Genomic DNA, 24,839 nt, shown 5'->3' with positions numbered 1-24,839 from the left:
GTAAATACTTTTAACTCTCCCTCATACAATGTGCCCAATAAAATTTGGTATACTTTTGGTGCGATACATATGTATTTATTTTAAATTAGTAATTTAATATTCCTGTAGTTGATACATACTGCCTCTCGTCTTGGAAAATAAGCATAGTACGCTGAGATTCCAATCAAATCCGTGATGCAATCGACTTTGCCTCATTATTTTAATGTAAAAAGAGGTAAAAAAGGACAGTTACTGGATCCTAGAAGTGCAATTGGAACTTTAGTCAACTCTGGGCCACCATTTTGGCAAGCAAAATGATACATAACTTTTTCACACAATCACTGCCCATCTGATCAAATTTTCTAATTTCCGAGTTGTATCCAAACCCCACTAGAAGGTCAAGAGCTTTCTTTTGATTTTAAAGGTTTTTTACATTTTGTTTAATTTTTAACATTTTTTTCGTTTGAATTTTCAGTTTCCACGTTTATAATCATAACTCTTTTAAACTTGTGGCTGCTATACAAACAATGTCAAAGAATGTCAATTTAACAGTGTACAAAAGTTTGACAACCTAGTGGGAATTTGCGCCACCATCCCCCCAGTGTTGATTTCGTTGCTGTTGGGCTTATGACTTTACTTTCTTATTGTACCAAGCATCTGTTTTTTCATTATGCAATCAGCTGATTTTGACGTACAAGCAAACAAAAACCGATTACTTTCAGTGACACATAGATAATCTTTTGTTTGATTACATTTGACTTTTGATGGGCCACTGCTTGCAAATAACGCAACAACAAACAACTAAGCGTTTGCGTTTGTAAGCCCCATGTAAAAAGGGCTGAAAAGGCTTTGTGACATTGTAAATATTTGCAACTCCACGAAGCGTCATTAAAGGGAATCCAACGTGTAAATTGATTCTGTCGGACCCCCGAACGATGGCCATAAAGAGTGGGTGAACAATTGGCAATAAAGATTGCATTTTTTAATGCAAATATATATATTTTTTGCTGAAACAAAGCCGAACAACTAAGTTTTTCATAGCCTCATAATAACTTGATAGTAAAAACTATACCAAATTATAGTTGTAAAACAAAGGGCGGCGATTTTTCCAGCTTTGAAAAAAAAATCAAATTGTATCTACACTTTAGGCAACAAATTATTAATTGTTGTTGAATATCTCCAAAAACAATGGCACCGGCACCAACTAAAAACGCAAATGTTCCAAATAAAGTGCCTAGTAGCAACCCGGTAATCAATAGCATCACAACACACATTCCTGCCGCTGCTGCCATCTCAAACAGCAGTGCTAACGCCTCATCAGGTTCAGGGGGGCGTAAGCAAACTGGCACAGGAACAATACCAAAATCCCTTAAATCAACTACAAGTAATGGTCAAAGTGTTGCATGTAACGATGTGGGGTTGGTGGGTCAACAAGGACAAAAACCCGTCTTACAACAACCACCTGCAGTGGTACAACAACAACAATTATCCAATCGTTGCAGTCCTTTAAATATTGTGGCATCTATACAGCATCAACAACAACAGCAGCAACAACATATACGCTCACAGCAACAACATAAAAATACAGAAATTGTGGCTCCCATACGACGGGAATTAAAGGATTTAAATGTAAGTTGTTTTTTTTATTTTTAAGTTAGGAATCAAACAAACAGGAAGGTTGATGGATCGAATTCGGCAAAAACTACGGACCAATTCCATATCATCTCATGTAGACTATGGTTGCATGTTGTAGAGCAATAACCATACAAAATTTCTTTCAATTCGGATATCGTCAATTAATAAAAATCGGAAGGAGCTGCACCCTCAATGTGCTCAGGAAGTCAAATTGGAATATCGATTTATATAGAAACAACGGACAATAGCAAATTCGACAGATTCCTCGCACAACCTTTTATGTATCGGCATGTTCGCTAATCAGACAGTGGCCTCTTATGTGCAACACGATAAGTTTTGTTGTTGTTGGTAACGACAGCAAGCAATAGACATCCTAACTTTTAAATTAGACGACTTAATCTTGAAGAGTTCACAGCCCTCAATGATTGATCATCTGTCATCCTTTGCCCTTCGGACATTATCCCTTAAAATTATCTTGCATGTATAAGCGTAGAAAGGACTATGGGTTGAGGGCAAGGGCTGCCGCCACTGCTATCCCATGGCAGCCGGTTGTACGTACCGGATTGACCCGATGAAGTCCGCCTCAGTGTAAACACACTGCTACCACAGCCATATAGAATTATGGGGTATATATTGTGTGCAATATGAGATTAAGAGACCACCGTGTAGCAGAGGTTAGCATGTCCGCCTATAATATCCATTAACATCAGAAAAAATTGTCAACGGTGGTTATCCCCTTTAAAAATTTCTGACGACATTGTAAGGTACTATGCCATGTAAAAACATCTCCACAAAGTGGTGTCGCAGTGTCGGACTCGGTTATAAAAAGGAAGGGACATCCTTTTATGGCCGATCATTGAGCTTAAATCTGATATCCGACAGCACGCATTCATTGGGAGAAATTTAAAATAGAATGTTCATGGCATGACAATTTGCATTTGCATTGGTAAAGAACTAACAAAAGGTTTTTGTTTTCATTCACAAACACTATTAAAGAAAATTGTTTGTATACAAAGTTTCATGAGTTATTGCCAACCAGAAAATCAAAATAAAGCGCCAGACAGACTTTCTTTGCCATTATGAAATGGAAAAAAGACGTTTTAATGACAACATAAGTTTTCCTCATGTTCCCTAATGGAATGGATAAATGTTCGCGGGAAATATACAGAGGGTTATTGGTTGATGGTGACAACTTTATTTTTCAAGGCATGTGCCACAATGTCCAAATTAAAAACACAATCAAAATATTAAAACACCCACATGTTGTTTGAGGTGTACCGTGTGAGCTCCGCAGCTCCAAGTCTACAGAACATTTACCTTTGTTATGAATTTATTAAGTAAAATATAAGGAAATATGGTTTTCATCAACCATTGTCTGAAGTTAATTTTCACTAAAGTCCACACTAGCAAAAATATCTTTTTGAAGAAAGGAAAACAATAAACTTTCCAATTCTCTTGAAAGAATTTGGTTAGCTCTTTTAGTTTTCATTCTCTTTATCTCATTTTCTATGATGTTTTTAAAAAGTATTGCCAAAAGAAAAGTAAATATATACAAAATCTTGCACCATGAGTAAAATTTTCATTTTAGCCCACATGTACTCGCTAGTACTAGAATATACGGCCGAAAACGAACATCATCATCGAACGCTGTCGAACATTTTTTCTTCCTTTTGGAAATAGTTTAACGAATTTTTGCTTTTGTGCCGGAATACGGAATAAAATATAAAATATAATTTTCAAAATTTCTGCCTTTATTATTTTGATATTTTTCTCATTGATACTCCTGTGTTATTTTAAGGATTATCTCCTAACAACTGTGGTTACAACAGCAAACACTACCAACAACAACCCAACATTGCTGCAACAGCAAAGTTTTGGGTCAACTACCAGTGATATAGGTAAGTATTTGACAATTTTTGTTTCTTAAATTGATTTTATGTAAGAACATTTTTCAAAAGACGTTGAACCTTTGCATTTTAATGTACCATTACTTTTGGGGGATAAGTAGATTTTTATTTCGAATATACCACCTTTCGGAAAAGTATTTGAATGAATGATCTATAATTAGAAATTGTGTGTTGTTGTTGATGATGATGAGGATTTTTCCCCCATTTTCGCGTTGTGGTTTATTTTATTGCTGCAAACAGCATATTTGAATATACAAAAAAAAAAATACTTGTGTATGTGTCTTACTAAATATATATACAATATATATTTAGGGAAAATTCTTAGTCATGCAAAGTATATATATGGGACTTCTAATTTATTTTTCAAAAAAAAATTGTAAGTCTATTGTTTTGCAAAGAAATACAATAAACTATATGTAGTCGTTTAGGCTGAAAAGAAGCATTTATTAAATTTTGTGCCAAATTTGTTTGAATATGCTTAATATTAAAGTCAATTTTTTTCAAGATCAATTATTTAAAAAGAATCAATCCATTTTTTACACTCCCCCGAAGACGGTGGTTCAAAAATTAGACTCTTTTTAAAAAAAAATTAAAATTCTCAATCTTGTCACGAACATCTTAATAAGCTGTTAACAAGTAAACATGTGCTAAGATCGGCTGGGCTGAAACTTGGGAACCTACCATGGATTCTGCTAAAATATTGGAGCTTTATCTGGTTATAGACCAATTTGGACTTTACTTGGCCCAGTTCTATATGCAAAATTTCAGCCAAATCGGATAAAAATCGCGGCTTGTATTGGCTCAATAAGTCAAATCGGGAGATCGGTTTATATGGGAGTTATATCATGTTCATTACCGGTTTGGACTGTACTTGGCACAGTTGTTGGGAGTCATAACAAAACACTATGTGCAAAATCTAGCCAAACCGGACAAACATTGCGGCTTCCAGGGGTTCAAGGAGTCAAAACGGTAGATAGGTTTATATGGTTTCTATATCAGGTTCATGGCTGATTTGAACCTTTCTTGGCAAAATTGTTGAATGTCATAACAGAACACTAAGTGCAAAATTTCCGCCACATCTGATGAAAATTGAGACTTCCAGGGGCTCAAGAAATCAAATCGGGAGCTATATCAGGTTCTCGACCGATTTTGACCGTACTAGGCACAGTTGTTAAAAGTTATAACAGAACAGTATATGCAAATTTCAGCCAAATCTGACAAAAATTGCGGCTTCAAGGGGTTTAAGAGTCAAATCGGAAGATCGGTTTATATGGAAGCTATATCAAAAACTTAACCGATATGGCCCATTTGCAATCCCCAACGACCCGGCACGGAATAGCTGCGAGCACCACACAGGCTGGAACATTGAGGTTCGACCTGTGTGGTGTTCATTGCTGTCACGAGATGCTTAGCTGCGAGCTACCGTCCACAGGTTGCGGATAGTGGAATACGCCATACGGAGTAGCTGCAACGGCAACCGCGGACAATCAATGGTATCGAGCGGAGAGTCTCAGTGAGAGGCCGGGCGGCACCGGCTCTTGCATAAATACCGAGTTCGTATGATGCTGGATATGACAAGGCGGGTTATTGGCGCATTTACATAACTGTTGTTATAACATGTTCCCGCGGCGATCGATCGTTTGGACCGGAATGAGCTTGCTCACATACAGGAGCTTGACGAGGATCGCCACCTCTACATGAAAATGTGGCTATAACAAAAAAAACAACCTACATCAATATTAAGTATCTGTGCAAAATTTCAAGCGGCTAGCTTTACGCGTTCAACCGATTTCGTGACGGACGGACGGACATGGCTAGTTCGATCCAGAATGTGGAGACGATCAAAAATATATGTATACTTTACAGCGTCCTAGATCAATATCTCGAGGTGTTACAAATGGAATGACTAGATTAGTATGCTCCCATCCTATGGTGGTGGGTATAAAAACTGACTGATAAAGCTGTCAATAGCCTTAGCTGTCCCTGCCTTTTTTTATAAATTTGGAAAGAGGCATCCTAATGAAATTTGGATTGGCGTAAAGTACACCAATGAAGCTTGTTAAGATAAATATTTCCTGTCATATAAGGCCATGTTTTGATGGAAAATTGGCTGGCAGAAAGTCGGTAAAAATTTAACAAAAAACTTTCTCAAAATTCTTAAGAGTAACTTGTGGCGATAAGCCTACTACTTTTGACAGCGGTTACAATTTTATATAAAAGTCATTATAATCCACTTTTCTTGGCTAAATGGTCATAAAATATTAAGAAAACTATGAGTTTGGTGGTACCAAACAAAATCGCGATCTGGGAAACGAGTCAAATGCTACCACAAAGCAAACACATTTTCTGTACCTAAATTTAAAAGATTAGGTTAGGTTGAAAAGAGGGTGCAGATATTAATCAGTCCCATGCCACTATAGACATATACCTATGCCAGTTGTTGTTGTTGAAGCAGTGTGTTATACACTGAGGCGACAACCCTTGCCGATGAAGAACCCCATCGGGTCAATCCGGTGCGTACAACCGGCTGTCATAGGATTACCTAAGCCAGTAATAGGCTTGTGCGCTCTAAAAACAAAAAAGTAACCTCGAAAAAGAAAATTTTATGTTACGAATACCATGCTACTTACAAAATCCTAAATTGTTTTTCGTACCACTCCTCATATTAAATTTTTCGTACGTATCCCACGATGTGCACAACTATCAGAGTTGGTGTTTTTGAAATTGCATATGGCATGTCTTATCGTCTAATGGCAGTTTTCGTCAGAACTTGAATGTAAACGGACTTGTTCACCTACCTGTGCAACCCGGTGGCCATATCTTAATCATTCCCCAATACCTTCAATTTCAATTTAAATACCTTTTTGTTTTGGAATTATTGGGAAAATGCCCCCAGGGTATGTTGAGCCGAAAACCATCTTATTTTATTCTCTGCCATCAGCTGAATAAGGAATAATAGAACATTCTCTGGATCTGTAGTGTAAGTTAAAAACAATTTCTGCATTGATGGGGAATAATATGGATGTGCTGGAAGTCAAGTGCCAGAACAAAGATCCTCAACCGGATAAAGTTTAATAAAAAACAAATAAATTATTACTGCAGAGGTTACGTATGCGGACCACCAAAAGATACCCCGTCGCGGCATAGCTGTGTGCACCACACAAGCTGGAACTTGGAGGTCCGAAATGTGTGGTGTTTTTTGCTGTCACGAGAAGCTTAGCTGCGAGCTACCGGGCGCGTCCGCAAAATGTAGATAGCGGAATGCTCCATATGGAGTAGCTGTAACGGCAGTCGCGCACAATCAGCGGCATCGAGCGGAGAGTCTCAATGAGAGGTCGGGTGGCACCGGCGCTTGCACAAATACTGAGTGCATTTGATGCTCGATATGGCCACTCTGTTCCCTCGGCGATCGGTCCTTTGTACCGGAACGGGTTTGCTCAACTACAGGAGCTTGACGAGGATCGTCACCTCCACATGAAAATGTGGTTACAACAACAACCAAAAAGTACAACAAGAGGTACTCATTTGCCCAACGATCGGGTGTACGCACCATAAGTACCATGCGTTTGACCAAATCAAACAAACTTCAACCATTTGCCACCAACATATAAATGGAAACGAATTTGAATACAACACGTAATGTTTATTAAAGCCCACATGACGTTAATAACCAAAACAGTGCATACCCCTCGCTTTTGGCAAAATTCATTGAAGGTTCCCTGTCTAGTGTTTGCCTTAAAACGCCATTAGCTAATTCAAAAGACTTATGACGTAAAATCGATTTGTTTATATATAAATGTACAATACGAATGCATTTTATAATGATTTTCCTTCATTTCTTTTTATAGAAAATTCACAAGAAAACCAACAAAGGTTTTGCTATCCAGTACGTCCAATACCAAGACGTAGTCAACCACAACAGCATCCAAATCAACAATCGCAGAACGATTTTCTAAACGCATCAGCTCTCAATTCAAATCTAAATACCACTATTGGTGTAGTTATTCCGACTACTCCAGGCTTGCCATCAAACATACATAACGCTGCATCAGCTATAACCACAGTGCAACCCATCAATCAAAACCAACAAAATCAAGGAGGCGGAGGTGTCATAAACACTGCAAACGGTCAGGTGAACGATAATCCAGCAGCCTTGGGACCACAATTTGAACAACAAATTCAACTATTAGTGCTACAAAGGCTTAGACAACTATTTGAAAACTCTCAAACTAGTCCATTTTTGAATTTAACAACTAGTTTGTTGCCTGCTATACAGACGTCGTCATCAGCCTCCTTGGCTACTACAATATTAAATCATAATACCAACGAAATCACACAATTAGCTCAACGCTTTCAGACCTTGAATAACAATCAACCGAAAAATAATTTGGATAACTCTTTGCCAACAGCGCAACAACAAAAAAAGGTTAGTTAAAATTACAATAAAAGGCATAATCAAATTATAACTTTAGCTTTCCCTGATTTGTCAGTCGTTAAAAACTCCAAATATGGTGCATGAGATAAATCCCAGCAGCTCAAACCACAATGAAATTGTGGTCAATTCTACCAGCCTAGAAGATGTTCCTCAAAGTGATCGCATGAGTGATCGTGCTCAATCCATACAATCGTTGCATAGCAACATTGAGACACCCACGCCCGATACAAATCCCTCATATGAAGAGCTGCAACAACGTTTGGAAGCTTCCAATCGTAATATTCAGAATTTGCAAGAACAACAACAGCAGTTGCTGAAATTGCAAAATGCCGCCAAACAACATCTGACCGATATGGAGAAACTAAAGCAACAAGCTGGAGTTCTAAGCTTTCCTTCAGGCTCTCAAAGAGGGGCTGATGGTGGCGACGGTACACCTGAATATCAAACCATAGGTCAAGTTCATAGTGATATGGCCACTTTGGTGGGACGCATGAAAAATCTCACGGCTTTCATACAAAATCAAAATGAGCTGTCAAATTTATTGGGTGAGGATGGTCCAGAAATTTTAGCTGAACAAGAGGCTCTGCATAGAAAACTGGAGGCCTTACGCAACCAGAGGGATGAAATGCGTAACTTGGTTTCTGAGCTACAGCAGGTTAACCAGTCGGCCGAGGAAAGCGCCAAAGAGGCTAGACAACGGCAATTCGAACAAGAAAAAGACATTGAGGAAAATGATCAGGAACACACTGGATCACAAACAAAAGCAAAAAAACCGTCAAACACTGAACGTGAAGTTCCTGTAGAGTTTACCAGAAATGTCCCCATAGAACTTTTGCAACAAGCTCAACGTCCCCGTCACCCTCAGATGAATGGCAATGAGCATTCTGAGACCGAAACCGATGTGGATGACGATGAACGCAAAGAGACGGCAAATTTAATACAGCAAAAAATGGCAGATGTTGAGGCAATGAAAGCCCAATTGAAACGTCTCAAAGATATGATGGAAACTGTTCAGCTAATCGAAGCTCATAATGCAAAGGATACGGAACGTGCTGCCGCACGAGAAGTTCCTATAACTTATGATCGTGAACGCACGCCTGTAGCAGCTCGCTACAGCGACGATAATGGCAATGAAGAATTTATAACTCGTAAAGTTCGCATGCTTAATGAGGTCACTTCAGATCTAAGAGCACAAGCAAAATCTCTGCAAGCTGAAAAAGATCGAATTCAACAACTTAAAGATGAGATAGAAAGACGCAAGAGCCAAGCGGCTGCAGCAGTACAAATGGGCGATGAGGCTTTAAAACGTAACAGTCTAACACCAACACCAGTCTCAAGGACACACGAAGAACGTTGGGAGGAGCATCTTAGAACACAACACGAACGCGATCAGCTCAAGGAAGAATACGAGCGTAAAAAAAAGGAATTTGAAGTTATATGTAAGCGCTTGGAGCAAGAAGAAGCACCATCAAATGCGCCAGCTACGCGTAATCGTCAGGACGTTGTGTCCGAAGCCGATGACGAAGCCGAAGAAGATAATATAGAATCAGATTATGCAGAGAGCTCAAAATTTGTACCAACTTCAACACCAGCAACTATGAGAAATAATGAAAGTAGCAGCAACAATGCAAGAACTGGCAAGGATTCACTGAACTCGACTGGAGTTTCTTCTAATACCGGAACACATATAGCACAGGCAGCGAGTTCATCAGCTCACGATGGTGCATCATTGGAGGCAGCTAGTTTGCAATCTGGCAGCTCAAGATCATTTTCCATACCCCCACCCATGTCGGCAATGGGCATTAACTTTCGTAAGTAAATTTTGAATAAGTTAATTGTGCACCTTTTTTAAATTTAAACTTAATTTCATAATACAGCGGGTCCAATACCACCACCTTTACCAGCTGCCTGGAACCCATATTACTATGCTGCAGGTGTTCCGCCGCCTCCTCCCCCTCCTCAGACGGCATATGGCATTTCGGCCCAGCAAGTTTCTGCTAATACAGCCACATTGAGTAACAACGAATGTATTTGTACTGCGAACAATAACCTAGGTGCAGCCACATCTTCTTCAACAGCTACAAGTGCAGTTACTAATAATGGTATGACCACAACTACAGATCCTATGCTACAACAATTTATACAAACTCAACAAATGCTCATCAACTCTGTGTGTCAGTGCAATCAAATGTTGTGGCATCAACAACGGGAAATTGATAATCTGAATCAAACCATACACATACTGCAAGAAAGAATTATATCCTTGGGTGGTATACCCAATGTCAACAATTCAGATATGGGCTATGCCCTGAGGTCCGAATCGGTTCCACCACCAAGTTTAGGTGGCATACCGCCAACTCATGCATTGCCCAACAATTTGTACATGACCATCAATCGAGCTCAATCGGAACAACCAGCACTATATTTGCCAGCTGGTGGAACACATCAAAGAAGTGGCGGTTTTGGAAATTATCAGCAACAACAACATGTTTATCGTAGAGTATCCCAACAACAACAACAGGCTCAAGTTCCAGGTGGCTATAACTTTAGCGCAGAAACTCAGCAACACAACTCCTCATCGACCGCAACCGCTAGCATGTACTCAACATTAAACAACGCCGCTGTTCCACCACAATCGGCTCCAACGACTCTGTTTAACAATGAAATACCTGCACCTCCATCCCCTGTGGTTGGTGGCAATGGTCCGGCACCGATATTTATGCATCACCACAACAATTCAATTCATCAGAACAATGCAAATCTACGAACCCAAAATCAACAGCAACAACATCACCATAGCAATGTATCGGGAAGTACATTGAATAATCAAGTACCACCTGGCAATCGCGCCAATAACTATTGGGACAATTTTAGAAGGTAAATTCAATACAAAAACCATAACAATAGACAATCTGTTAGTTAAGCACAAAACCAAATATCCGCATAGAGTTGTCGTTAATATTTAAAAAATGGATAAAGAAATTGTTTAGAATTTAACAACTTTGTTATGTGGTATTTTTGTAGTTATGACTTTACAAGAAAAAAAAAACAGCAAAAAGTGCATTTGAAATATAAAAGCTTTCAAATTTATAAAATTTTATAATTTTTTTTTTTTACTTTTAGTTATAAAATGTAATCAACTTAAGAAACGTAGCTGACTTCTCACTTCTTCACTTTATTATGACCTAAGAATTCTCACTTTGCGTGGGAAAGGTAAGGGACGTGGAAAAAAAGCCATTACCTTTAACACCCTCCCCTACAAAACGTTAATTCCTACAATTACTTAAATAAGGAATACAAAAAGTGGATATTTTTTATTTAACACAAGAAGGAACAAGATGTCTTATATATCTAGTTAACCATTTTGATCGGTTTGAGGTTTAGGTGCAAATTTTTAAGATTGAAACAATTTTTTTAACTATGTTCCTTTAACAAAACATAATATATTTCGGTTAAAAGAATAAATATAAGTATATTTTCATAGAATAATATCTAAATCTTCTATATACACGTATAAAAATGATTTTGTGTTGGTGGGTTTATAGGTTAGGTTAGGTTACGTCCACCCGAAAGGCTTCGGGTTAATCATGTTTTTGACGGCAGTCCTCTGGCCTTCACTGCCAAATCGTCTGCTTTTTCATTTCTCCTTACTCCGCTATAGCCCGGCACACAAACGATGCGGATCGTGTCATTCTCAGAGAAGGCGTTCATATCCTTGTTACACTGCAAGACTATTCATGACTTTACCCTCCTGGTTGTTATTGCCCTTATGGCCAGTTTACTGTCCGTAAAGATGTTCACACTCGACGTCCTCGCGTTAGCACCATGATCGCCCGGATCTGTGCCTGCAGGACCGTATTATGTATTATGTAGACCCCCAGGCCCACTTTGTTCTCTAGCTTTGATCCATCCGTGTAACATGATATTCCAGATGACAATGTTGGGGTCCGTTAATCCAAGACTGCCGCTGGCAGCAGTGCGTCGCACTCGACCTCAAGGTTCATCTCAAGTATCCGATCGGAAACCTCTTCCATTCCTATCCCTTCCAGGTTTCCTATCGTCGCCTCGATTACACCGCGATGGTATGACCTGCTCCTATCCTCTATCCATTCTCCCCTCGCCTTAACTCACATAGCCGCAATGGATGCCTCAGACTTAATCTGTATGTCTATTGCTCGGATATCTAGAGTAGTCTCCAGTGCCCTAGTGGGCGTGATCCTCATCGCTCCGCCTATGCCAAGACAACATGTTCTCTGAACCTGTTTTATTATCCTAAGTTGCACTTTTTCTCCATCGCAGACCACCAAACTACTGCGGCGTAAGCATGTATTGGTCTAATCACGCTACGGCACGTCTACATAGTGCCCAACATCTGTGAATCTTCTCGGTACGCTCCTGAATATGACACTTCCAATTCCGTTTTCTGTACAAGATCACAGCAAAGTATTTGACCTTGTCAGATATCGAAATCGTTTTATTGAGGAAACGTGGTGCGTTAAATTGGCCCACCTTTGTCTTGCTCGTGAACAAACAGATTTCGGTCTTTTCTGGGTTAAAATTGAATCCCCTAGGTCTAGCCTTGTCGTAGGCCATCTGCAGGTCCATTTCGACCCTTCTGCATAGCTTGTTCGGATCCTTACCCCTTAGAAGTATCGTCTGCGTAGTAAACTGGTTCAAATCCCTTTTCAGTCAGCACCCGTAATAGGTCATTTATGGTGGTCACCCATAGGAGTGGCGATAAAATGCCCCGCTGTGGCGTGCCCTGTGCTACTTTCTCCCTTATATTTATGTGAATTTATCCATCTGGTGGGTTTGTAAATTTGATTGTTCCGCATAGACTCAAAAACGGCTGAACAGATTTTTTTCAAATTTTCGCAAATTGTGTAATTTTATTTTCATTTCATTTTATTCAGATAATGTAACTTGAAGCCACGCAGTGGCCAATTTAAACAAATTATAATGAAATACTCCTTATATTAAATATACGTAATATATTATAATAATAACTTAAAGACTGAGATCGCAAAATCGTTTGGTCTGGAAGTACAAATAAGCTTTATAAATTGTTCATGACGGAAGGGGGCGGACCCTCAGCTCCAAAACGCAACCCAAAATCAAAAGTGGACTGAACGGGACAATATGGGACTCAAATGAATATTTGGGAGTAAAGTACGAGTATGATATTAAAAATTGGGTCCAAATACGTAGGGGACCGCCCCAAGTAAGCATATTAAATGATCATGTCAATATGGGACTCAAATTTGGGAGTAGATTACAAATATGAAATTAAAAATGATGTGTTTATAATGAAAGTCCCAAATGGCAATATGAGCCGACCATGGCTATATGGGATTCAAATGAAAGGTATTTTGGAATAGCTAGTATTCATATAAAAAATGTATTCCTATTAAGATTTCACATTTATTACTTGGTACTTGTAATTAAGATGTACTTCCATTTAATCACAGAATTTCCATATTTCTCAGCAATTTGGGTTTTAGTAGTGTTCTGTACAACAGTGATTGCTTTTACTTAAAGCCTGTAGTTCTTTTATATACGACACTGAGTGAAATTTGTAGTTCTGCAAGTAATTTAATATTATATTCATTTTTGAAAGGATTCAATTAAGTTTACATATTATTACCTTAGATGGGCGTATTTTGGGAAACTGTGAGGACAAGTGGGGCGTATTGAGGCATTTTGAACAATAAGTACACGTTTTTTAAGAGATTCCTTGCTGTTTTCCGGTCGATCTTTTTTTTTTGCAGTTGCGTAACTCAAGAACATCGAATTGCTTTATTGTTGGCGATTTTAGATCCAAAAGATCATTAGCTACACGTTGACGGAATTTGCGTATATTGATGTTTTTCTCTGTAGCTTCCTTATAAACAATATGCGCGTATACTATTAACAGGCCAAGTGATAATTCAATTGCCAATTTCCTATACCACCAAACCTTTGCATAGGTTGCTACCATACGAGACCATTTAGTCCGATAAATTTATACCAGCTTTGCCTTTGTTATATTCAACGATAGGTAATGGGTTTGACTTAATTGTACTTTTGCGTCTTTTTGCTGTCCTAGTTGATGGCATTTTTGTATCATATTTGAAAGCATTCTGACATCTCGCTTATCCTTCCATTCTAGTACTAATATTCCGTTTTCATCTTTTTGGGCCACCAATTCACCTTTTTCAAGTGCAGGTGGGTTTAATAGCTAGTATTAAAATTGTCAAGGTATTATGCACGACCTTCTTTCAATTCAGCGACTAAATATTCACAAACATTTTTTGCTAAGCCAACTTTTCTTACCAAAGTACCTGATTTACCAGAATATACATATTTGCAATGACCAAGAAAATCCTTCAGTAGAGCAAAGTTTAAATTGTCAATGCGATAAAGATTGTGAGTGAGAGAAAACTGGTTACATACAAGTCAATACAAATAAGCTTGTGCGTAACGTACTGAACGCAGAGCAGAGAGCAAAGCCGATTAAGTGTGAAAAAAACAGTTCCAAAGCATTTTTTGCGCTTTTTTTCATTGTTGATGTTTTCTTTTTACGTGCAGTAATATTTTTAAATGTTATACAAATGAAAAAATGCATGTCGATCAAATGATAAGTGAACTTTTTTCCGGCATTATATAAATAATGGCATTCACAGTTTTTCCAATTACTTGGTGTTAATTATTGCATTAATCATACTAGAAGAAGCAAAATTCTCTTCATCACATCAATCCATTGCCGTATGCAGCAAATTTATAAACACAAATGAACAATAAAACTACATGCCATAAAAGCGAAACACACGGAACAAACAGTATTTCAACGCTGATTCTCGCATTCACTGTGTCACAGACAAATTTTCTTCTCGCATGAAAATAAGCGCCAATAAGCTCGGCTCGGCATCAGCGCTAACTCTGTTCGCACACTTATTGGGAATATATTGTCGGAAAATAAGTCTGCCTCTCCAAGGAATCAGTTTTCCATCAATAACGATATTCTTTAAAATGTAGGTAAAATGCAAAGTGCATGAAGCTCAGTACCAACTGAAAACGATTTCGAGACATTGTTTTTCCTGGAATAGCAATGCTATATATGTGATTCTTTGACCAGTAATCTGAATGAGAATCAACATCCCACAAAATTTTTAATTTCAAAGTTTGTTGTCGGTACCCATTGTTTTTTCTCGAGGGCTTAGTTACGGCGTTTTGGTTCAAAATCTCTTGTGCATATTATTTGGTGTCTTTGACAATAAAATTCAGTCCAATCGACTTCGGTATTCAACATTTCCGCAACCGGTTGTTTAAACTGTCTTCTTAAGCTTCGTCTTCCGCATTGATACCATCTTCAAACAACATGTCATCGATTCCCACAGAATCTGTGTCAGGCTCAGTGTCAGAATCCGAACCCTCCGATATAAAATCACAATCATTATCATTAGAAAAATCTTCATCACTCTCCGTCAAAACTTCCAATATTTCCTTTTCATTTCGACATTGTCCGTCAAAACTTCCAATATTTCCTTTTCATTTCGACATTGTAGGTATTTGTTTTTTTTTATTATATTTTTATTTTAACTAAAAAGAAAAAAAAAAGAAATCAAACAACAATCAATACCAAAAAACCGTCGTACGTCGTAGAGATATTTCAGAAATCGTTTTTTATTTATCACTAGTACACTCATTTAAGATACAAAAATGTTTAGCCTCCTGGGAAGGTTTTTGTCGAACCTCAAAAAATTTAAAAATTAAAATTTTTGGTTTTCTAAATTGATTTTCGCTGTGCTCCGTGAAATGATGCTTGTGCTGTATTGTAATTGCTGTAATCTTTTCAATAATGTCCTCTTTTTTTACTTCTTGAAATGTTATTTATCGCTGTGTTTTTTTTGCGTTTCTTTGGGTATTCTTCACATTTCTTTGTGCATTTAGAGGGTGAAAGATTCCTCTCCAGTATATCTTTGTTCAAGTTTATTAAATTGGGAATGTTCACATTCACTTTTAGGGGACTCCGTATATAATTGGTTTTTGCAACCGTTTTTTACACCCGCCACCATAGGATAGGGTTATACTACACTCGTCACTCCGTTTGAAACATATCGAAATATCTACCTGTGACCCTATAAAGTTTGTATATATATATATATATATATATATATATATATATATATATATATATATATATATATATATATATATATATATATATATATATATATATATATATATATATATATATATATATATATATATATATATATATATATATATATATATATATATATATATATGTATATATATATATATATATATATTTTTTATGGTTTTGACATCCTTGACATCCGCCCTCTGTCGAAATCACTATTTAAGTTCCCCAGCCATAGATAAAAAGTGAAGGAGAAATTAAAAGCTCCTATTGAATGATTTCAACAAATACACGAAAACTATTACCATAGTAATTTGATGATAAAATAATAATTTTAAATTATAAACTACTATACCTATTAATAGCATCGAATGAACGCTTCAATAGCAAATAAGTTTAGTTAACCACACCAACTACACTATAAAAAAAGGAACCGTATTTATAAAGTGCCAAAACCATCTTGATGCAGGCCATATTCTAAATATCGTTTCGCAAAAACATGAGGTAGAGAAAATTATCTTAAAGGCTATTAACTCCAAGTTCTGACTACACGGACCACAAATGAGCGATCATAAACGGTATAAGAGAAACGAGGCAATATTAGTTGATGGCTTCGTGGTGGCATGGAAAAAATTAATCCATCTTTTAATAAAACTGGACAATAAGAGCGAACCATTTTGTAGGAAATTAGCAAAGGCGCTGCCGAACAAATATCTTGAATGGAGCTCCCAAAAACTGCAGAGCAAATTCAGAGATATGGTCAAAAGGGCGAAGACCATACACAAAACGTGCCGCCATATTAAAAAGCTTTTCAAGCTTCTCAAAATGTTCGCAAATAGTACCAGTAATCACTTCAATGCAATGGCAAATAATGAGCACTATGTAAGAATCAGCAAGTTTTCTTCTAATAACTCCGGAAAATATACGTTTACACCCTACAATCGTCGCAGAGTATTGCTCCTAAACATGTCAGTTTCTCAACCATATCTACTCTAGTGCCGTCAAGATGAATGTCAAAATTACGTTAGTAAGACTAAGTGGACCAAATAACATAGCTTTACTTTGAGAAGTATTTAAAAAAAAAATTATTATTCCATAACAAACAACCCTTGATAACGTAAGATTGACGACATTTTCCATATCAAGACGAGAATCATTGCGGAAAAATAGATGAATATTATGCATACAACAAGGATTATCAAACGGATTTATCAATATGGCTAGACAAATCATTTAAGTAGGATATAAATAGAAGAGGTCCCAAGACAGAGCCCTGGGGCACCCCACTCGTAATATCGCGTATGTCCAAAGAAGGTAAGAATAAATCAATCTACAAGCTATGGATGAAAACACAAATGCATGCTTCAATCTTTAAAAAAGTATTGCGTAATCACCTCTCTCGAATGCCTGAGACAAATCTAGAGCGGTAGTTCTATGACCACGTCTAAAACCAAACTGGAAACTACTTAAAAGTTTTTCATCATCGACAAAAGCTACTACTTGTTGTTTCATGATGAATCGGCCATTTAAGGCAAAGCCGGCAAAATGCTTATGGGCCGCATATTATAAATAGCGTAGGAACCTTTTTTCTTGGGCAGTGGAACGACTCGTGCAGTCTTCCAAGCAGATGGCAAGACAGATGTAGTAAAAATACTGTTGAAAAAATTCTTGAAATGTAAGAGAATATTAGTTTTAAGAATTTGATTGGTAAGCCATCAACTCCAGCTGAACTTATCTTAGACTGACCAAATGCATTTACAAGGTCTTCTTCAAAAATGCAATCAAAGGAGAAACAAGGACTTCCTTCACAAACAACTTCACTATCGTCAGACACAGGATAAGTGAAGACGAAGTGATCATTCAGCCCGTTGACATCAAGATGCATACCAGACAAGTCAGGACCACTATAAATACAGCTACTACGCTCTTTTCGTACTGCAGCCTGCGCCCTAATGCGATGTTGATAAAAAATACGTAAATTAGCATCAGTAGGGCTTCGTTGCAACTCTTTATACGCAATATCCTTTAGAGACCTAGACATAACTATAGAATTAGACTTTAGCCAAGCATCATTCCTACTGCGTATCCAAAGTCCATCCAAATACTCAAGTTGTGTGTTAACCTCAGATGTCATGATTTACATTAGACTATATGTCTTCTTTATTTACAGATCATTTAATAATTTCGTTTACAATAATTCCATTAATTAATTAATCTTATTGTAAAAAAGAAGAAGACTTGTAACAGTGGTTTTAAAGAACCGTCTGTCATAATTAATTTATAAAAATTCATTTATAAGGAAGTTTCTATATTTAAAAGTTGACTCCAAGAACTTTATTAATTTGGTCTAAAGACTGTCTATAATGCCATTAAGAATGTTTATTATTTCTTGTTGTAACAAAAATCGTTTCTGGAAGTGTTGGATCTTGAATTCTCGTAACGTTGGAATAGCGTTTCTTCCTCGTTCAGGTTGCATAGTGTGCATATTTTGTCCTGTTCTCCTGCATTGAACTTTGTAGAGCTAAGGTTAATCAATCCACATCGTGCTCTGAATATCCAGCTTATTTGCCTAGACTCAAAAGAATCAGTAAAATAATATTTTCCTCTTGTGCAATGTAAATAGTTGTAAAGCCTGGACAGACTTTGCGATTTTTGACTTAGGTTGATCTGAAAAGCATCAGACTTTAAAGCTTGTAAAAGGTTTGTGCTTAAAGAATCCCATTCATGTCTATGTACGGTACAAGGAAAAGTTACAGTCATTTTTTGTGCCAACACCTTAAAATTTTTCAGCCAAAATACATCTTCCTCGAGCATGATATGATGGTTTTGTAATCATAGCTTGCATGGTGCTGACATCCTTCGCTAGAATCGCTATATCATCTACATATAGTAAAAGTCGTTATGGTTATGTATATAATTGCCTCCTTTGATATGCTCAAGTAAGTCATTTACATACAAAGCGAAAAGGAGGGGGGATAGTAAACATCCCTGTTTAACGCCGGATTTGGATTCGCAATAATCGGATATTTCCTCACCAGTCCAAATTGCATGTTCAGTAGTATTGTACATATTTTGTATTAGCTTTACAAGCTTATAGGATACCCCTATCAGATGTAGTTTGTAAATTAAAGATTTTCTGCATATGTTGTCAAATGCAGCTTTAAAATCTGCAAAGAAAACAGTTTTTTTGCGCTTTTTTGTGTCGTAGGCTAGCAATCGAAGTTAAATTGCATAAATAATCCACTGTACTATATCCTATCCTGAATCCCGCTTAATACTCTGTGAGTATTTTATAATAGTTTGTCCAATATGATAATCTTTCGTTTAGAATTCCCATTATTATTTAGCAAGGCAGTTCATAAAAGCAATGCCTCTATAGTTCTGCGCTATCCAGAATTGGGTCGATGTAGAAGTTGGGGGCATAGCTATTTCTGTTACCGCGTTTCCTAGATTGAGAAGTAGTTGGAAATAATCTTTAAAACAGTTGGAGAACCGACTGTCAAGAGATGATAAGCACACGAAGAAACCCTCCCAATCGATATTTTTATAATCCCGAATCTCACGCAATGTATTTCCATCAGCCATCCCAAAAAACAAAGAATGCCTTTACACTCCTGGACATTGCCTTGTTCATGGAACCTAAAAAGAGAAAGGCAACTAAAAAGTGCATAGTCTTTCAACGACGATAATAAATGGATGTGTCATTAGTTTTTGGGTTAAAAAATCACTTCAGTGTGTGTTAAATTGAGATTTAAAAAATATCTACAATTTGGTCTCAACAAGACAGCCGCAGGCATTTCGAAATTTCCAAAAATCTATCTTTTGTTTACCCTTATTTCTGCAAATTGTATGAATTTGCAGACAAAACATATTTTTTAATTTTTTTTAACTGTAGCTTCGAAATAATTATTTCGTGTGAATTGGCGGTCACCTATATTTATTTGGTGGAACGAATGTGGAAAGGGAAAATAATTTTTGGCGAAACCGAGGACACACCGGATTACTATTAGGGAGTTATACAACACCAAATAAAGTTCGAAGAACGATGGACTACCTTAAACTTCACCTTTTTGAAAACATTTTCGGACGGAGCGTATAAAATATTGTAGCCATGGCAGTCTTATAATCAGAATATTTTTAGATAGAATCAAATGTGCTTCATACAAGTAGGTTAGAAAACATCGACAGTTTTATATATGAACAACCAATAATTCGGTAATGGTTTCGTTCGATTTATTTCGAGCTTTCTCAGAGATCGCACTATTTGAGTCGTTATAGATGGGTTCTCATCCAATGAGCACAGACCGCAGGTGTACCCTAGGGCTCTGTTCTTTCTCCTTATCTTTTTATACCCTCCACCATAGGATAGGGGATATACGAATTTCGTCATACTGTTTGTAACTACTCGAAATATTCGTCTGAGACCCCATAAAATATATATATTCTTGATCGTCGCGACATTTTATATCGATCTAGCCATGTCCGTCCGTCCGTCTGTCTGTCGAAAGCAAGCTAACTTCCGAGGGAGTGAAGCTAGCCGCTTGAAATTTTGCACAAATACTTTTTATTAGTGTAGGTCGGTTGGTATTGTAAATGGGCCACATCGGTCCATGTTTTGATATAGCTGCCATATAAACCGATCTTGGGTCTTGACTTCTTAAGTCTCTATAGTGCGCAATTCTTATCCGATTGGAGTGAAATTTTGCATGACGAATTTTATTCTTACTTTCAACAACTGTATCAAATAAGATTCAAATCGGTTAATAATCTGATAGAGCTGCCATATAAACCGATATGGGATCTTGACTTCTTGAGCCTCTAGAGGTCGCAATTATTATCCGGTTTGCCTGAAATTTTGTACGACGGATCCTCTCATTATGGTCTGAATCGGTCTATGGCCCGATACAGCTCCCATATAAATCGATCTCTCTATTTTACTTCTTGAGCCCCCAAAGGGCGCAATTCTTATACGAATTGGCCGACATTTTACACAGGTCTAACATATAATATAATTGTGGTCCAAACCGGACCATATCTTGATATCGCTCTAATAGCAGAGCAAATTTTTTCTTATATCCTTTTTTGCCTAAGAAGAGATGCTGGGAAAGAACTCGACAAATGCGATCCATGGTGAAGGGTATATAAGATTCGGCACGGCCGAACTTAGCACGCTCTTGTTCTAATTTTCATCAACGATCTGTTGGGTCAGACATCGAATCTGAGCGGGGTCGAATGAATCGAGTCGATTTTAATGCATGGAAGACTCAGTGTTGCTTGTTGTCACACAAACGATTCGCTGACCCATTACGATCATCTTTGTCTATCACGGTGTAGATGTTGAGCTATTAGAAGCTCTTGATGTTCTGGGCATGAAAATACAAAGTGATGTCCGTTGGGCTAAACATGTATTTGAAGTGTCGAAAGAAGCATTCATGTGTTTAGTCTTCCCGGTGTAAAAAATACTTCACTCCGTCGCAATGTGGGTTGTTTGGCGCTGTTCTATCGGTACTTTCATGGTGTGTGTTCGTCTGATATTAGTCTTCTTATTCCTGATGTAAGGATGTATGTCAATAAGCACTACATCTTTTTCCCCCCTTCAATTCCTAAGTTCCTCTCGCCAACGCAATGCACTGCATTCATAGGGAACATAATAATTGTTGTAACAGTGTGTTTTACACTGAGGCGGCAAGCCTTGCCGATGAAGAACTTCATCGGGTCAATCGGGTACGTACAACCGGCTACTATGTGATTGCAAGATTGAATAATTCAGATATTCAACACTTGCTTATTAAAAAAAAATAAAATAAAATAAAGGGTCCTACAAACTTTTATAAGATTCAGTTAATAAAGAACAAAGATAACTATGTAAAAAATATATAATTCACTAAGTTGTTAATTTTTTTAACTGTAAGTAAAACCGTGATCCGTGTTTATATCTGTTTAAAAATGTTGTTTCCAAATTTAATAATAATGCATGAAATTTTTGCCCTAATAACTAACACAAAATTTGTTTGATGCTTTTTTCTCTTTTGCATTCCTTTGTTATGTACGTTGCGCTTGTAACATGTTTTTACAAAAAAACAAAACCCTCCACATCTCTCTATACCATACCATACCACTCATCATCATAAAGCTATTCGAGACAAAATTTGCTTTCAACTAATTCCACAAAAAGCAATGAGGAACAACAACATCATAATCAACACAATCAACCAGAGGCCGCCAGTGGCTTTGAAAGACCCCAATCGATGCAACAACATCATCAGCAAGCACAACAGCAACGACAGCAGCAACAGGCTTACCAACCACAACAGCAGAATCTCAATCTGGAGGATTGTGTTAATAATTTAAACTACACAGTGCCCAATAATGAAGCGGCTTCCAAGTATCTGCGCATACTGCAAAGATCCCGCATAAATCAGCAACAACAGCAACAGTATCAACAAAATACCAATACAACGTATCAGCATCAACGTGAGTTTCTTCAACAATTAAATTGGTTGGAAAATAACAACAGCAACACCACTAGCACGGCGCCCACCAATAATTCTTCCGATTTAATGTACCACAACTATAATATTCAGCAAAATAATAAGGTGGGACCTAAACCCAATTGGCGTTTCAGAAATCTAAATGAGGACTATAATCCAGCTAGTCGTGTTCAAGCGGCACAATCCCAACAGCCATCACTGCCTCGTTACCAAAATACTTTGGGAATTTCGCGGCAGCAAACCACTTTAGCAGCTACGCCAACACAGCATTTCATCAATTTGCCACAAGCTCCACCAACACCACCGAGCCATGATTTTCTTTTGCAAGTTAATGAGGATGTTACCGGGGATTACAATTTTTTGAATACCCAAGACCAGCAGCAGATGCCTTTGGACTTTTCAACAAATCCCCAGAATCTAGTACCGGCTGAATGTAACGAATACGAGGAGGATGACACCACATCAGAAGAGATCAAACGCAATCTGCTGGTGAATGCTTTGAAAAATGACAAATTCACCACAAAATTCTATGAATCTATAAAGGAGGATGTCTTCAGACGCTTGGAGAGCATGCTATTGGATAAGGACAATTTAGCACAATCTTCACATGCTGATATTATGCCACAACAGCTTATCAATAACATCAATAACCACTCCTTGCGTAAGCTAAATTTAAATGAGCAAAGGGATCAAATGCATCAACATCTGCAATTCCAACAACAAACCTCTGATAATGCTTCCAATACCCAACAGAATATATCAGATGATTCAAATAATACTCACATTGATTATTCCACTGGTAATGGGGGAAATGATGATAATGAGGATAATGAAAATGAAAAACCCGAAGAAGATACCAACTGGAGGCAAAATAATGTGAATAGTGTTGGTAATGGAGCTACAAATCAGCAGATATGCTCTTCCTCGATCTCAACAACCACAACATCGGCTACAGCAGCAGCAGCTCCAAAAAACTGTACTAAGAAAAGAAAAAATTTGCGCAAAAATCCATTGAACAGCGGCAATGGCAATAGCCTTACAGCTGGTGGTATAGCAGCGGCAGCAAAAGAAGAAGCGAACGATATTACCAGAGGTGCTTGCAGTCTAGCTGCCCAGCAGCATCAAAAACAACCTCATGGCATTAAGGAAAGGGTAAGCATCTAAGACAGATTTAAAAGGAATTCTTTACAATTTTTCTCTTTTTTCATCTTACAGCTAAATGAAATTAAAGCTTCGGCCGACTCGTCTACTGCCGCAACAACAAATGCTGAAACGGGCAGCAACATTTCACCAACTGTCACATCGCAAACCAATAGGAGTGATCTCATAAAATACATAATTTCGCGTATACGCAATCAAACTCATGTGAACACTGTAATCAATGATGCTTTATTGGTGGAAGTAGCCAAGCTAACTGCCAATGTCGCTCAAAACGCTCAACATTTAACCCATAACAATGCAGCCGCTTGCAACTACAATATTACCAACAACAATATCTCACCCAAGAAAATCTACACGAAAATTAAGAAATTAACCATACCTAAGGAACGGGATGAATTTTTGTATTGGTATCAAAATTATTTGGAAAATAATTTATTTGGCATTCCTGCGGAAGGTGCAAAGACAAAACCAACGGCATCAGCAAAAGCAACAAATAATCAAACACCTTCACATGCCATCATATGCCAAGAAAATGGCATATCAACCTTAGCACTGCAGGTTCCACCACCACCCCCTGATGATGGCGATTTAGCTGAAGCAGATCAAAATTGTTCTTCAAATACCAGCGCTAATTACCATCATCTGGAAGAATCGGATGCTTCGAATTCTGTGACAATTGGCACCAAGAGCGTGGATGTTGATAATTTAGAAAATCCCCCAGAATCGATAATGACAAACCAAGAAATTGCCGCTGCTCCCGCATCAGAGGGTGCTTGTGCTTTGGTTACTTCCTCTTCTTTGTCCAATCAAATGAGTGGCGATATAAAAGCAACGATGGTTGACAATAATGCATCGAATTCCGAGAAACCCGACTGTAGTGAGAAGGAGTAGTGAGAGATATAAATTATGACTCTGGTAAAGGTCATTCACTCAAAAATATAAAATTATTCCTAACACCGCTTTTAGTGATCATTTAATTTTATACACCATATATAATAGTGATTTCAATTTTATTTATTAATGTATGAATATAATTTGCGTTCCTTTCCGCTCTTAATACACAACATTCCCTTTACAATAACCATTTA

General features: G+C 37.5%; 1 protein-coding gene across 1 annotated transcript; it reads left to right on the top strand.

The window, feature by feature from the left end:
- The first annotated feature begins 859 nt into the window (after window positions 1–859).
- On the top strand, window positions 860–24,839 carry LOC106093576 (uncharacterized). Its single transcript, XM_013260649.2, has 7 exons — window positions 860–1,608; window positions 3,413–3,512; window positions 7,370–7,947; window positions 8,012–9,767; window positions 9,834–10,833; window positions 22,233–23,742; window positions 23,806–24,839. Exons 1-7 carry the CDS (start codon window positions 1,168–1,170, stop codon window positions 24,640–24,642), a joined length of 6,222 nt encoding a protein of 2,073 aa, XP_013116103.2. The 5' UTR covers window positions 860–1,167; the 3' UTR covers window positions 24,643–24,839.

Source organism: Stomoxys calcitrans, chromosome 1 (assembly GCF_963082655.1).
Source record: "Stomoxys calcitrans chromosome 1, idStoCalc2.1, whole genome shotgun sequence".
In the NCBI taxonomy this organism is placed as follows: domain Eukaryota; kingdom Metazoa; phylum Arthropoda; class Insecta; order Diptera; family Muscidae; genus Stomoxys; species Stomoxys calcitrans.
Note: the sequence above shows the minus strand (reverse complement) of the source record. Positions and strands in the feature narration are given on the sequence as shown.